Consider the following 15,423-nt stretch of genomic DNA (forward strand, 5'->3'; position numbering starts at 1 on the left):
TGTGCAGCTATAAGTCCTGTGTTCTATGTTGCTCTACTAATGGGAAAAGTTTTTCAGTCTTTTTATTTTTCGACTTTTTTGGATAGGGGTGTGAAAAACAAACTGGACAAGTGCTTATTGTGTGCAAAATATCATTAGTTGGATAGAGTGGGAAAGGGAGGAGAATGCTGCAGAACGAGAGCTGCTAAGAGGAGGGTAGTTAAGCTGAAGAGAGTGATTTTAAAGTGTAGTTTTTAATGAAGGTGAGCAATAAACATCCAAATTACCATTTTAACATTGAAAGGCGATTGACTGTCATCTTTTGAAGAATGTCTCTTAGACGATATAGTAGGATATATGCTCCTTAAAGTAGGCAATTCCAAATTGTATTGATCATTATTTAGAAACCCTTGAAAACCGTCCCAGAAACCAATTTAAAACGCAACTACAAATTTCAGTCTTTAACAATAAAAAAAAAGTTCTTTGTGTTTTTATTAATTTAATATTTTTGTTTTGTTTTTTTTTTTTTAATTTTTTTAATTTTTGCATTTTTGATTGGTTGTATACACTTATAGGTTTTTAAGTTGTTTTTTTCTTTCTTTTTTTTTTTGTTCGCTATTTTACACCGAGTATCTCATAATTTGTTCATACATTTTTTTGTTTCATTCAATAGGTAAATATTTGCACTTAAATTCTATACACAAAATGTTGCTGTTTGTTTGTTTTTCTAATTAACAGAGAATTAATTAATCGCTTCGTTTAGTTAGTTAGTTAGTCAGTGTATTGGCCTTTTTCCTGTCTATAAGTACATACTTATACATATGTACTTTTTAAATGGCAGTAGTTTAGCAACAACAAAAAAAAAATGTAAAAAAAAAATTAAATTAAAACAAAAATTAATTGCAAAATTATGACTATAACGTCATAAAAAAAAAAAAAAATTATTCAATAGAAATGATCATTTAACAAATGTACAGTTGCAATAATAATAATAATAAAACTAATAATAGTTGTATATGCATTTTAACTTTAGCACATGGAGGACTTTGTTTTTTTTTTTTGTTCTTTCTTTTTTTGTTTGCTTTTACTCATTTTACTTTCGTTTATCGCTACATAATACATTTATCGCCTTGACATTCATTAAGCATGTTTTGTTTTCATATATTTACTTATATATTACGTATACGAGATGTGTCTGATTGACAACAAGACAAATGCATTCATTATGGGCGAAACCTCCTAATAAACCTTCTTCATATGTTGCGAAATTTCATGTGTACTTGTTATGAGGCAACTTACAATTTATTGACAAAAATTAGGACATTTTAAAATTGTACAAATAAAAGAGAGAACATTGAAGGAGTTGGGCATGAAAGGTCGTGGGTCACAAATCTTGTTATTTCATTTCCACATCTCGTATAAACTATTTAATTGGGTTTATTTATTTGTTTTGTTGTTGTGAGAATCAGAAGACCATTAGTTGGAGTTGGGAGTGATGAACATAAATGTGTCTGTATATATATGTATGTATGTATGTATATTTGTATGATATATATTGAGAAATTTTGGATATATATTTCATTCTTTCTACATTTGGACTTATTCTCTATGGGCCCGATGCTCCAACTGTTTTGGTTTTAGTACTAACTCTCACAGGATTTCTTTCTACACATTTAGCTCATTTATGTATATATGTATATATATATATTTATGTTTTGGGGGGCACATTTAAAGCTTTCACAAAATGAAAATCTATCAAAATCTACTTAAATGCATATTGAAAACATCAATTCAATTTCACGACTTAAAAAATGAAAATGAAAGCGTGTTTTGCCTTATCGTTTTTTTTTTTTTTTTTCATGTTTTTCGATTTTGTTTTTTAGCATACTAAAAATACTTGAGACTTATAGAATATTAAAATAATTGTAAACTTATATCAATAGTTTTGGTTCAACAACAAAGCCCAATGAGGGCTTTAAATTTTTAAGTATGTATGTGTGTGTTTGTGTTTAACATAAAGTTTTTTAAACAATAAGTAGCTTAAAGTCAATTTTTGATTCGAGAGACAGATGAACTTTATACAAAGCTTTATATTATGTTTTTTTTTTTTTTTTCTGTTTAAAGGACAGCTAGAAACTGATTCCGCAAGTAATGAATTTTCAGTAAAATCTTATTGAAAACTGATTTAAAATTTGCGGAACCATTTTCTAATTTCCTTTTTACATTAATGGGAGACCTACAACTACGACTGTATTTGCTTAGTTGGGTATTAAGAGGGGAAAGGGGTAGACTGAAGACTCTACGTGCTAAACACTAAGTAACTCTCATTGGCCGCATCGTCATCTGGAGGCATGGCCACTGTTTGCTTCCCTCCACCATCACCACGAGCATGAGCAGCCTCCTGATCGCCATCAATATCGCCATTTGCAGCATCTTTACCCACCCCCTTTGTCCATGTCTCATACTAGACATACGCCTGGGCCCTTGTCCTTGGCTCCTTGCCCTGTAAACGCTCCACAAAATTACGCCAACTGACCATGGTCTTGCTTGAATATAGCCAAACACTGGATGTGACACCCACAAGCATGGAACACAGATATTTCACCATGAATATCTGAAATATTGGACGTGCTTCGGTCGATCCAGGTGCCCTGGCAGCGGGGCATGGTATGGAAAAGGGTTTGCATATATCCCGATGCCATTGAATCATCCATTCATCGAAATTATAATACTCATAGAAGAGACAACCCAATAAACCCACCGCGGGCAATATGAATAGGCCGGAGAAGAAGCCAATCCGTAGCATGAGACGCTCCAGTTTGTCCGTGCGCTTGCCATCCGTCTTCATTACGGTGCGTATCCGGAAAAGTGAAATAAAACCAGCCAGCAGAAATAGTGCCCCGATCGAAAGATAAATGCAGAGGGGCAGAATCAGAAATGCACCCAACGAATGAGTATCCAATTGTCCCACAAAGCAAACGCCAGACAGAATGTCACCTAGAAACAGAGATAAAGAGAGAAAGAAAGTGAAATCAATTAGACATTGCAAAAAAACTAAACCGCAATCTAGATATTAACTCAACTGTAACTAAACTGAAATATAAAAACGAGTTAAAATTAATTGAAAGTATTTTACAAGTGTAATCAAGCATACGAAATTCGAGCGCCAACAGCTCGGGAAATCCGCGACAAGTTCAAGTGAAAACTAAGTTAACATGTCTCCCAAACGGAAGAAAAACAGAAAAATAAACACAGGACCCCGCGCTCGCCTTGTCCAAAAAGTTACCTTATTACCGTGACGAAGATTCTATACCCTTTACAAATAGAATCTTTCATATTTCTTTTTAAGAACATGAGGTTTAAGCAATTTAAATTCGATTTTGTAAATAAGAAATTTTGCTGAGAATTAATTAAACTATATTAAAATCCAGCAGAATGAAGGTAAATGTAATCGAATTATTAAGGAACTCAAAGAGTATCAGAAAACTTATATAGCCTTCTGAAGTTTAGTGAAGAAATCAACCCAATAAAAATAAAAAAAAAAAAGAGAAGAGGCAACAAGAGGCTAATCGATAATTTATGAGCGGAAATATGGCACACCGAATGAATGATGGATTTGTGGGGACACATCAGCTGGATGGGGATTGGAATGGAAATGGGGATGGGGATGGGAATGACTTGGCTGAATGTCGATGAATTGTAACATGTTTATAAATAGCGCTAATGAGACCTGATAGAGCATATCAACAGCAACAGCAGGCACCAGAGGGGACCCAACTAACGGGGGGTGTCAGCAACTTGAGCTTGTAAATTGTTTAAACAAGCCAGGCGGCAAATTGACTTTGAACTACTTGCTAGACAGGCCGAGCGACAGAGAGGGAGAGCCCGAAATGGGGCTGGTGAGAGAGACGGTGCATACATATTTATCTAGGCCCAACAATCATTATGTCAATATAGAAATTGTAAAAAGAAAGGTGATTGCTATAAACATTTATTATATTTGCCTTCCACTGCCAAACATTACAATGAATGTCTAAACTTTAACGGTAAACATAACGAAACTGATTAAATAACTTCTAACCCTTACCCATCTAAACTTTGTTATTGTTTTTCTTTTATAATAAAATTTTCAATGCAAAATCATCAGTATAATTTTCACACCAAAAACACTTTTTACATTGTCCAAAATAAAGCTCATTTTTAAATTTAATAACATTTGTCTGTAGTCATACTTTATTTATATTGAAGACACATTTTTGTTATCTTTTTGGTCCGAGACTGAGTCAGGATGTTAAATAATTAAATATGAAAGAAGAGCTACAAATGGTAGACAGAGGTGCAAAATGAAAGTTAAATTGTAAGAGAATTTGAAATAAATGAACATGAAGAAAGGTTTTACTTAACAAATAACAAACTAAACTGTCCTGATAATTTTTTTAGGTCTTAGCAATGTTTTAATCTCATGTGAAATAAGTTTGTTATCTTTTTGAAGGGTTTTTGTTTAGGCCAAGTCAGCGACAGCTATTTGTGTGGTTTTTATTCCTTTTGATTTCCATTCCAAGATTTTTCTTTGGTAATTTGTTTGAAAGATATGTACATACATATATGTATAATCTTTTATCTACTGCTTGCTCTCTGCTTTATTTTTATTGCTATCCAGAATATATATATGTATGTATGTACATTTATGTTTCCATCTCCTACAGACCCTATGCCGTAGCCTCTTCGTTTCCATTCTCGTTAATCCGCTTGACAAAGTTTCAGCAGCTGCAACTCTTCGTGTTCCCATCAGACATCAGTTTCACTTTATGCTAAAGTCAAAGCCCATATGACATTTCACCTGCTGTTCCTGTGCCCGTTTCTTTGGGAGACGGGGGTCATCAACTCGCCACTCCCCCTTTCCTCTGTGTGTGTGTGTGTCTCTATTGTCCCTCTCTCTCTCTTTCTCTCTGTTTCTTCTCATGCATGTACGTATGTGTAATATGCTGATGAAACTGTCAACTGTCATTTTAAATTTTAATCGCATGTTGTCTCTTGTGTCTGTTGTTTTCTCTCGCTTTTTGAGTAGACCGCGATTATTATTGTCGTTGTCGCCACACGACGATGTTTTTTTTCTCTCCCTCTCTCTCGCTTTCGGTTTTTTTTTAATTACACCTCCTTTTCAGTCCCACCACCTCATAACCCCTTTCCACAAGCTGTCAGTTACTTATCTTGTGTATATATACATGTTCATATAAAAAAATCCAACAGAGACACAATCATTGGCTTGACTTTTGCTGGGTTGTGCTGCTCCATTTAGATAAATGACACATAAATTAAGCAATTTTCCATTTATGTTTCTTTTTCGCTTTGTTCTTTGTGCTATAATGGAATAATTATGAAACAATTGTCCAGCAGCAGCTGCTTATGTCATGAAAAACTATTAAGAAAAAAAAAAAGAAATGAAAAACGACTGCAAGCAATTCTTTTATACATTTTACTCAGTATAGAAAAGATATTTTCACCACCCAATTTCTCCTTTATTCTCTTTCCCTTGAATAATGTTTGTTTTCTCATTTAATGTATTTATAAAATTTTATGGAGCGATAGATAAACATTCTGTCCTCGGATTTTGTGTGACAGTAAATTAAATTAAAATGTGCAAGAAGTTTTTTTTGTGGGTAAAGATTGATTTTACCAGTGTATAACTCTATTATGGACTATAAATTAGAATTGAGAGAAAATACATTTCCAAACAGAAAGAAAGAAAAAAGATCAAAAGGCAAAACTTTGCACTTTGGACAAGTTTGTATTTAGTTTGCATTTTCACTTAGTACCAACAACAAAGAGACAACAAGTTAGAAAAATTGACACCTGCACCAGCAGCAACCACAACAAATGGAGAATAGATGCCACCCAACAACATATTCCAACTACAACAAAGCTCTGCCTTTGTTTTTATACCCTTGCAAAAAGGGTATATTAATTTTGGTCAGAAGTGTGCAACGCATAGAACGAAGCATCTCCGACCATACAAAGTATATATATTCTTGATCAGCAAGACGAGACGAGTTCAACTAGCCATGTCCGTCCGTCCGTCCGTCCGTCCGTCCGTCCGTCCGTCCGTCCGTCCGTCTGGATCAACGCAAACTCCTCCTAGACCGTAAGAGCTACAGAGCTGAAATTTTGCACGTAGGCTTGTATATACTGCAGGCGTTGTATATCTCGGATTCAGCCGGATCGGACCACTATATCTTATAGCTCCCATACAAACCCCAAAGTCACGAACAGTGACTTTTCTCAATAACTTCGTTATTTTCTGTGTTATTATCGTGAAACTTAATATTAGAGAGTTTACTACGCCTATAAGCGACTATGCCCAATTTGATCAAGATCGGGTGACTATATCATATAGCTCCCATACAAACGGCCAAGTCACGAACAGTGACTTTCTCAATAACTTCGGTATTTTCTGAGCTATTGTCGTGAAACTTAATATTAGAGAGTTTACTACGCCTATAAGCGACTATGCCAAATTTGATCAAGATCGGGTGACTATATCATATAGCTCCCATAGGAACGATTAGTCGAAAACAGTGACTTTGATCAATATCTTCGTTATTTCCTATGATTGTAGGCCTTTCTTTCTCAAGCTTAAGCCTTTTTAGATAAAACGTTCTTCCACATTGATGGCTAATAGGTAAGGATAGAGTTACCAAAAAAGTTGCAAGGGTATACAAACTTTGACGCGGTCGAAGTTAGCCCCGGCCCTCTGGTTTTTTCTTCTCTTATTTTTTGGCATACACTTCTTAAGAAGATGTTCACTCATTTTGGCCAACGTTAAAGGCTTAGAGGATGTACCTACCTATAAAAGGGAATTGATCAAACAGTGAAAGTGTATAACAATGTCGGTGCCATTTATGTAGCTTTGCTTTTGAGTTTTAGGTGTAATTTCTCATTGGAATTCTGATATTTGTCCAGCAGATTAACACCTTTTCAAAGTGGATAAAAAAAGAAGAAACAAAAAAAAGAGCAAACTTGTTTCATTTGCAGAAGAAGATTCTTCATTATTTCTTTCCATCCACACCCTTACCCTTTCTCCTCTACTCAAGTTTGTGTCTGTATGTCTGTGTGTGAGTGTGTTTTTTTTTGTGTGTTGGTTAGGTTGGTTTATAATCAAATGCAATAGCCCGACTAAAAATGGAATTTTGCTTGTCTGCACTTCATCATCCGGGCCGGGCCAAGCAAAAAGGAAGAAGAATAACAACAACAACAACTGCAACAGCATCAACAACAACATGCGGGAACCCTTTTTTAGTTTGGTATGAAAAGGACTGACAGACAGCTGAAAAAGTCAACGCAACTCTCCCCGAAAAACTCGTTTTACCTCTCTTCTCTTTCCTATCACTGTCATTTACCATCTCGCAACATTGCCAACAGCTTCAACATTCAACATGCAGCATGCAGCAACCAGCAGCAACAGCAGCCGAGAAGAATTCCTGCTGCCATACAAAACAATTGACATGCATTGTGGAGTAGAGAAGAGTTGCAGCTATACATATAGTATATAGTGGCTCTTCCTACTCAACTGCAGCCACAGAATTGTCAACTCTGCCACAAAACGAAAAAAAAAACAAAACAGAAACCAAAAGAGTCAAAGAAGGCTGATGAAAAAAAAAAAACGACTCAGAAAAAATACATTGCAATTTTCCAAAATGGCAGAGAAACTAAATAAAGAACTGGTTTAGTCAGAAAGGACTCAAATGTGATAGAACTGGTTCTGTCTTGATTTCATTTTTTAATTTTTCTCTTTCCGATTCTGATATAAATTAAGATCAATATCATCGATGCTATAGAAAGCAAAAAAAAAAAAAAAAAAAAAACAACAACAACAATAAATGAAGCAACAAGAAGCAGGGCGGCGGCAGGTGGCATTTCATTTCATTTCATTTCTTTAACTCTGATTTATATTCAGTTAGCGGAAATCGCTTTATACGTGGGTCGCGATTCGCCAAAACCTCCATACAAATAGCTAAGAAGATAAAGAGAGCGAGAGAGGGGGCAGGGTGAGGGAAACATGGGGCAACTTTATCTGCCTCCTCTTCTAACTATCTGCAATAGCCTCTCTATGAATGTAACTGGCTGCCCCTCGCTGTGTTCGCCTTGTTGTAATTTATTGTTGTATTTCGTTTATCTGGAATTTTCTAGGCTCCTCTTATAAATAGTCCAGTCGCTTAATTTGCTTCATCTACGCTTAAACAGGCTCCTACAACAACAACAACAACAACAACTACTATTCCTAAGCATTGTCAGCATGACATGACTTTTATGGTATAAAGTTATATTTCAATGCAACTGTAAAGACTTGAAAGAATTTACGTTTATCTTGCGGCAATTCAATAGAATAAAAGGCTGCTGCTCTTCTTCATACATACATATGTATTTAAGTTTTGTTTTTTTTTTTTTTTAGTTATAACCAGATTGAACTTTGACAAAATAAACTTGTTTCAAGTTTATGTCCTAAGAACATTACTAATACCTACAAAGTTGACTTAGTTTGTTTGAATTGAAAAACTGAATAATTCTTGCCGAACATCTAGAAGACATTTAAGATTCTTTAACTCACTTTGTCTTACAAATAAATAGTTTCTTGCGCTACATTTCAATTAGTTTTCATGGTAATATAATTCGCAAACTGGCTGATCAAGCAATTTATATGTATATATTTATGCCCTAAAAGTTAGACACATGGAAGTATTTTCGTTTAAAACATTGTGCAATGGAAATTTAATTGAAATTATTATCTTTATAATTGTTGAATCTGTTGTGAATGTTGAAGACATAGTCCAAGATAAATCACAATTAGAAGGAATAAGCAATTATATCGTTTAATCCCCAGATCACGTAAGCGTTGCTACACATTTCATTAAGTCAATTTACTTATTCCATTTCGACATTGTTATATTTATTCTTTTGTTTTTGTTTTTTTTTTTTTTTTTTTGCCTAATTCTAAGGTTCAACAACCTGTTGCAAGTGACAGGCGGCTGGCAAAGGAGGGTGAGGGGGTGGTGGTTGGGCTGCAAAGAGGCAGCGACACGCGACGTATAAAAAAAGACAAACAGAAACGGGGGTATAAAAACGTGGCAGGCAATAAAAATTGAGGTCAACAGCAACAGAGGCTAATGAATAACGAAGAGCAAACAGGAAAAAAGAACGAAAGAGTGAGACAGAGAAAAAAAAAAAAAAACCAAAACAGAAAAAACGCTGCCAGCCAGAGTTGCCGTGTCGCATAATTTCGCATTGAAAATGTCAACAGCAAAACAGAAAAAAAACTAAAATCATGAAGTAGGACCAAGCGGGATACCAAAGGGTATGTGAGTTAGAGAAAAGGGGCTAAAAAAGGGTTAAGAATTGCGGGGGGGGGGCTTATCAAGATGTGCAATTAAATATGGAAATGTGCAACAAGAGAAGCAGAAATAGCAGCAGCAAAATGGGAAATGCACAAAATGCAGGCAAGTGTCATTAGATGGCTTCGTGCCCACCCACATTCCCGTTCCCGTACCCTCCACGCCTTAAAACTCCCACCCGTATCAGCCTATCCGTTTGTTCCCCTTTAAGCTTCCATTATTGTTGCCATACTTTTTTTTTTCTCTCTCTCTCTCTCTGTGTTGCGAAACAATTAAATGTCATTTTGTGGCACATTTTATTTAGTAAAAGAGGACCAGGACGTTTGGACAACAAAAGGGGTAAGGGAAGGATGGAAGGAAGGAAGGATGGAAAAAGTGTGTGCGTGTGCTGATGACAAGAGGTAAAGGGTTTAAAATGGGAGGAAGAGAGATGTGTTAAGGCTAGGGGAGTGAGAGTTTGAGTGGTAGCGAGGGGGATAGGGGCGAGTCCCTGATGATGTTGTGTGTATTTATGTTAAGTGTTTTTGTTGCTGTTTCACGATTATTTGGTGCAAATATTTGAAAATTAAACATGGCAGAGAGACATGCCTAAAATTTCGTAGAGAATTTATATTATGTGTCGACAACTACAATAACAAAAACAACAACAGCATCAACACAGCAATAATAACAACAACAACAACAACAACAGCTGGCGGCGGCAGCAAAAGGTTCCACTCTCAACAGTTAAGTTGAGTTGAGTTCAGTTCAGTTCAGTTGTAGAGAATTCACAGACAAGGCAAACAATTTCAATTTGCATTGTAGGAAACAAGGACACATAAACACTAACACTAAAACACACTTGTAAAATGGCTGCCAAAGTTCAACAACTACAACAAGTAGGTGGTGGCAGAGGCAAGGCAAAAGGGGGCAAAGGGAAAAACACATACACAGATGGGGGCTACAGTTGGATATACATACATAGAGAGAGACGTGTGAGAGGCTTAGTTTACTCGAGTTTTGTTTATGGCAACATATGGAATTGTTGAAAGAACGTCAGTTTCTATATATGTGTATGTTTGTGTGTGTATGAGACTACTAACAATATGGTGGCACTCTACAACCCTCCCACCTACCCTCATATACCTATTCCCATCTTTGAATTGAAGTCTTCTTCACATTTCGTTATCAACATCGTCGTTGTCAGTTGAATTACCACAGGTACAGTGTTGTCAAAAAGTTCAAAGTGTTTGGATTTACAAAAACAACAAAAAAGAAGAAAATAAGACTATTCCGTGTTTATTTTCCCTAGCTTAACTTACCAACTATATTTAACTTTATTTGTTGATCTTTTTATCTGGGAATACCATCAATATGCTCATCAGTTTAGGCGATTTTCCTCTTCTTGGCCCGAAAATTTAAGCTATTGTGGTGAAGTTTTGACTACTTTAAAATCATACTCTAAAGATTCGAAAAGAATCTGTTTCTTTTACCTCTTATGTCATTTTTGTTTTGTCTCATTTCAAAGTCTTAGGATTTTGCTTTCTTTCACATATTTAAGTACCCATTTCAAAGTAATTCTTTCTTTCTCTATACAATATTTCAAGATTTATGTCTCGCTTGTTAAAAATTCCATTATTTATAACATTCAACCTTAACCCATCGCGGTAACCGCAAGCACGTTTTTTTTTTTAGACAATTCCTATTCCATTTCCACACTCAAAAACCTTACCAAAGGCAACAAACAACAAAAAAAAAAAAAAAAGGAAAAAAGCAAAGCTTTTGTGCAATTTCATAAATTTTAATCCTTTTTTATTGCCACCGAGAAAAGGTGAGCGCGGAAAATGAAAAGTGAAATACACAAAACTCATTTCCGTCACGAGGTAGGTGCCTAGAGGGCGCGGAGGGTGGGGACTAAGCGAATGAAAAGCTGTGCTTAACCCCTCAACAACAACAACAACTACTAACAACAATTGAAGAAAGGAAGGGAATGAGGGAAATGAGAGAGAGCGTCAGTCAGTCGAGTGCGTTCTTCGTTGCTTCTTCTCACTAATTACTTTGCCACCTACAGAACATTACGAGAATTGGACAACAGGGAGGAAAGAGAAAAGGGGTCGAGCGGGGGATAAGAGCAAAAAAAATAACAAAATGGAGTGATGAAGGGAACGGGAGGCGCCACACTTAATGTGAAGCCTGCGACATGTTGACTGCCTGCCCGACTGCGGTTAACTCTCTTGCTGATGGCCTGTCGAGGTCGGTCGGAGAGATGGTATCCATTCACTCAACTAGGAGGAGGATGAGGGGTGACACAGGGCCGAGGACAACGACGACGACGACGAGAAGGATGCCGCTGAAAAGCGCTGTCGGGATGTGCTCAAGGATTACAGTGTCCTGTCGCGCGTAATTTATGCATGTCTAAGCAGGCTTTTTGGCCTGCTTTGCCCTGTCCTGGCATGCAGGACGACTGAATGAATGAGACCCAAGGGATCATATCAAATGGTTCTCTTTATTTTTTATTTTTAAGTGCGTGTGGGAAAAATGCAATGCCAAAGAACTGAATAATAGAATGGTGTATAGGGGCGTACATTTTTTTTCGGGTGAATAGGTCAAATGGGGATTACAGCAGAGGCACCACCTTAGCGGAGACAAAAACCAAAAAAAAAATACCTAAACTTACACTCATAATCTCCTAAGTAGGTATGATGTGACACAACTCTAACATGTTTGCTTACAAACTTAAGAAAAACGCAACTGATTAACATTTGCAACTATTTTCTTATGGTTTTTAATTTAATTTTTACGTTCTGAAAATGATTTTGAAATCTTCTTTAAAACGTTTATTTTACTTTATAATTGCGTGAATCTTTAAATTGTTTAACCAAATGAAAATAAGGATAATGTGTTTTTTTCCCCCGCCGGATCGTTCGTTCTGTGTGGCATTTTAATACTTCAAGATTTTTCTCACCAAATCGTAAAAATAAATCTTTTTTTCTTGCTTTGCTGCTCCCTCGTAGCACTGCGGTTTAGATTGAAGCCATAAAAGGCCTGACTGCCGCAGTTGTACACGTCGTATACTTAACCCGTTCATGTCTAGCGGAAAAAATGTCCATTAGAGGGAAATATCATTTAATTAAATTGTTTTGGGTTCTCTTTCCCCTCCGTTTTTAACTCCTGCTGGCCATAAAATGGGGATGAGTGTTAAATGTTAGGAATTTTGAAGAGATGCTAATGATTCACCTGGTTGGCTTGATGGCGAGCGGATCGAGGGGTTAATAAGGGACGTCTAAAGAGACAAATAGCTAAGAGTCGTTAATGTAATCGTACAATTGATTTAAATTACATTTAAGTAAGTAAATCTCTTAATTTCAACAATTTCTTATTAAATATTGACCAAGTGAAATCCTTTTTCCAACCATTCCTCTTATACACTTCATTAGAGAAAATTATTTACTTTTTGGTCTGATTGAACCCAAAAGGCTTGACGACCGACCCAAAGGGAACATTTCATCTAGTACATACAAATCAGGTTAAAGTCAACAAAACTTCATACTCGACCTCGACCCTCACCTACACCAAACACAAAAAAAAAAGAAACCAACCTCTCTCGACTAACCCTTTCAATTAAAAAAGTGCCAGAAACAGGCAACAATCCGACCACCAAAAATACAAAAAAAAAAAAAAAAACGCAAAGAAACAAAAACAAGAAAATTTCTACCCAACACTCTTTTGCTCTGTGTGTTTGTCTATCAATCAGGCAAACAAATAGCCTGGCCAAACACTTTGGCTTGACGGCTTAACAAAAATTTGTTGTTTCGCCGTTTTTGCAATTGAAACCGGCAACTTTTTTTTCGCTCCACCTCTCCTCACCACCTTCTCTGATGGTCTTCGCTCTCATTACAAATTCAGGACAACAAATTGTTGTTGTTGTTCTTATTTATTCTACATCACTAACTAAATGGGTAAGAAAAAACGGGGAAAAAATACATTTAAGAAGCCAACGGAATTCCTATACCCTACTGATTGATTCGATGAGAAAAATACTCAGAAATATGAGAAATTGATTCCTTTTTGGATTTTTTAACTATATGACAATAGCTCGATTCGCTCTGAAATTTGTTTGCCAAGGAATTGCAATACAATGACTAAGTCTGATAAATATGGATGGGAAACCCAATCGCCTGATAATTGAAAAAGTAGTTAATGTCTGTAAGTTTATATTAGAATTTGCTTAATAGGAGAGAGTATGATAAAATGTTGTTAGTCATAGCGAAGTTTTAATTGAATGTTCTTTGACTCTTGGGATAAAATATTAATAAATTTCTTTGTATGTAGGAAAGTTTTCTGCCTGCCAGCCAGTCTGGCAGTCTGAATACTACTACTACTGAAAAAAAGAAGAAAAAAAAACAACCGCAACTTTTCTAATTTATTTTCCATATGCGTTCCTCCTACAACTTGTTTGTGTTGCTAATACATATTATATAATACTTTTTATTTTTCTTTGGCTTTTTTTGTGAGCCTTTTGTTCTAAGCAACTTGGTGCAGGACTTGATGTTGGTGGTCCTGGTGGTGGCAAATGTAAGCAAAAGCTCTCTCTAGGGGGGTAAGACACACAAGCGCGCGCGGTAGGTTGGGCGATGGGAAAACTCAAAGAAAAGTTGCCTCTCTCACAGCTTAGGGAGTTGTGGTGGCAACCCGATGGCTTGGCTCTAATGTTGGGCGGAGGAACAAGGGGCGCGCTTGTACTCGTGGGTATTCACGCCCCTGGTGTTGACTGTTGTGGATTGCCAAAAGCGCTCAGAGTGCGTTCTAAAGAAATTTTCTTGCCTCTTTTTCTGATGAAGTGATGGCAGTTGGCTGGCGGTGAAATTGTTAGTTTTTGTTGCATTTGGCAGGCTTGGCATTGGCAGGGATTCTCGAATAACTGATATTCGGAATATTATCTAGAATGGATTCGAATTGGTTAACAAAAATTACGTCAACTCTTGATTTAAAACTTGTATACTTTTTCGTAATTTCTAAGATATGTGTAATTAGAATTCCACAAGAAGTTGCAGAATTTCTGTTTAAAAGGTATCAATTATTAAGTTTTCCAAAGTTGGCAATACTTTGACTCCTGCCAAATTCATGAATTGGGATAAGCTGAAAGTTCTACTGATCTTTTTTGCCCTATAATTGAAAACAGGTATAATAAAGATTAGAAATGGATCCCTTTTTATAACTAATATTTATAAGATCAATAATCATATTTTTCAGTTTTTAAAGAGCAAAAAGCAATAAAAAACAAAAATCCAGTGCTCATAATCTAACAATTAGTGCAGATTGACTAAATTTTTAAAATGTTAATGCAAATGAAGCCATTTAAGAGTCGGAGAATGTTGTAATAGGGGACTTATCTAATAGAATCAGTATCTCTGGAACATATCTGCATAAACGTAAATTGATAGTGTTCTTTGCGACGCCCCATTCATACATAGTTTTGATGCACATCTAACCACGGGCTCATAATTATGGGATGCAATTAAAAGCAAAAGCATTTTGCTAGTGCACTTTTGCTACTTGAAACTGCAACAATTACCTTACTCCCCTTGCTCACATGTTAATTACATGTTGCACATAGACAAGGAGAGAAATAACAGCACAGAACGGGGGGGAGACAGGGAGTTGGAAAGAGTGAGTGAGTAACTATGAGAAGCTTACAAAAGCGTGAAAGCGCACGAAAATCTACACGAAAAGAAGAAAAGAATGAAGAGGAATAGCAAAAGACGCTTGCGGAAGCTATTTTTGACCATTTTTGGTTATATTCAACGTCCTGCTACTTCAACCTTTGTATGTATATAGGTATGTACAGTATGTACATAAATAAGTAGAGCAACAAACAAGTAAACGTAGATAGGTAGACCGATAATAACAAGAACAAAACCAAACCTGGAATTTTTTTTGTAACTTTTGTCAGTTAGCGGTTTCTTAAGAGAGAGCGAAAAGGAGTCGGAGTCGGCGTCGGCGTCGAAGTCGAATGGAGGTGGACCTGGTTTGGGGCGGCAATACTTGGTAAACATCGTCATCTCTATATGGCACACAT

At 36.2% G+C, this 15,423-nt stretch overlaps 1 protein-coding gene across 1 annotated transcript in view; it reads right to left on the reverse strand.

Moving 5' to 3' along the window:
• Positions 1–508: 508 nt before the first annotated feature.
• The window catches only part of fz (frizzled), a 118,971-nt gene continuing 104,056 nt past the window's right edge, over positions 509–15,423 (reverse strand). The window contains exon 5 of the mRNA XM_068293867.1: positions 509–2,976. Coding sequence (XP_068149968.1) covers positions 2,444–2,976 — 533 coding nt within the window. The 3' untranslated portion in view covers positions 509–2,443. The remainder of the gene's footprint in view (positions 2,977–15,423) is intronic.

Source organism: Drosophila tropicalis, unplaced genomic scaffold, assembly GCF_018151085.1.
Source record: "Drosophila tropicalis isolate 14030-0801.00 unplaced genomic scaffold, ASM1815108v1 contig_805, whole genome shotgun sequence".
NCBI classification, from domain to species: Eukaryota; Metazoa; Arthropoda; class Insecta; order Diptera; family Drosophilidae; genus Drosophila; species Drosophila tropicalis.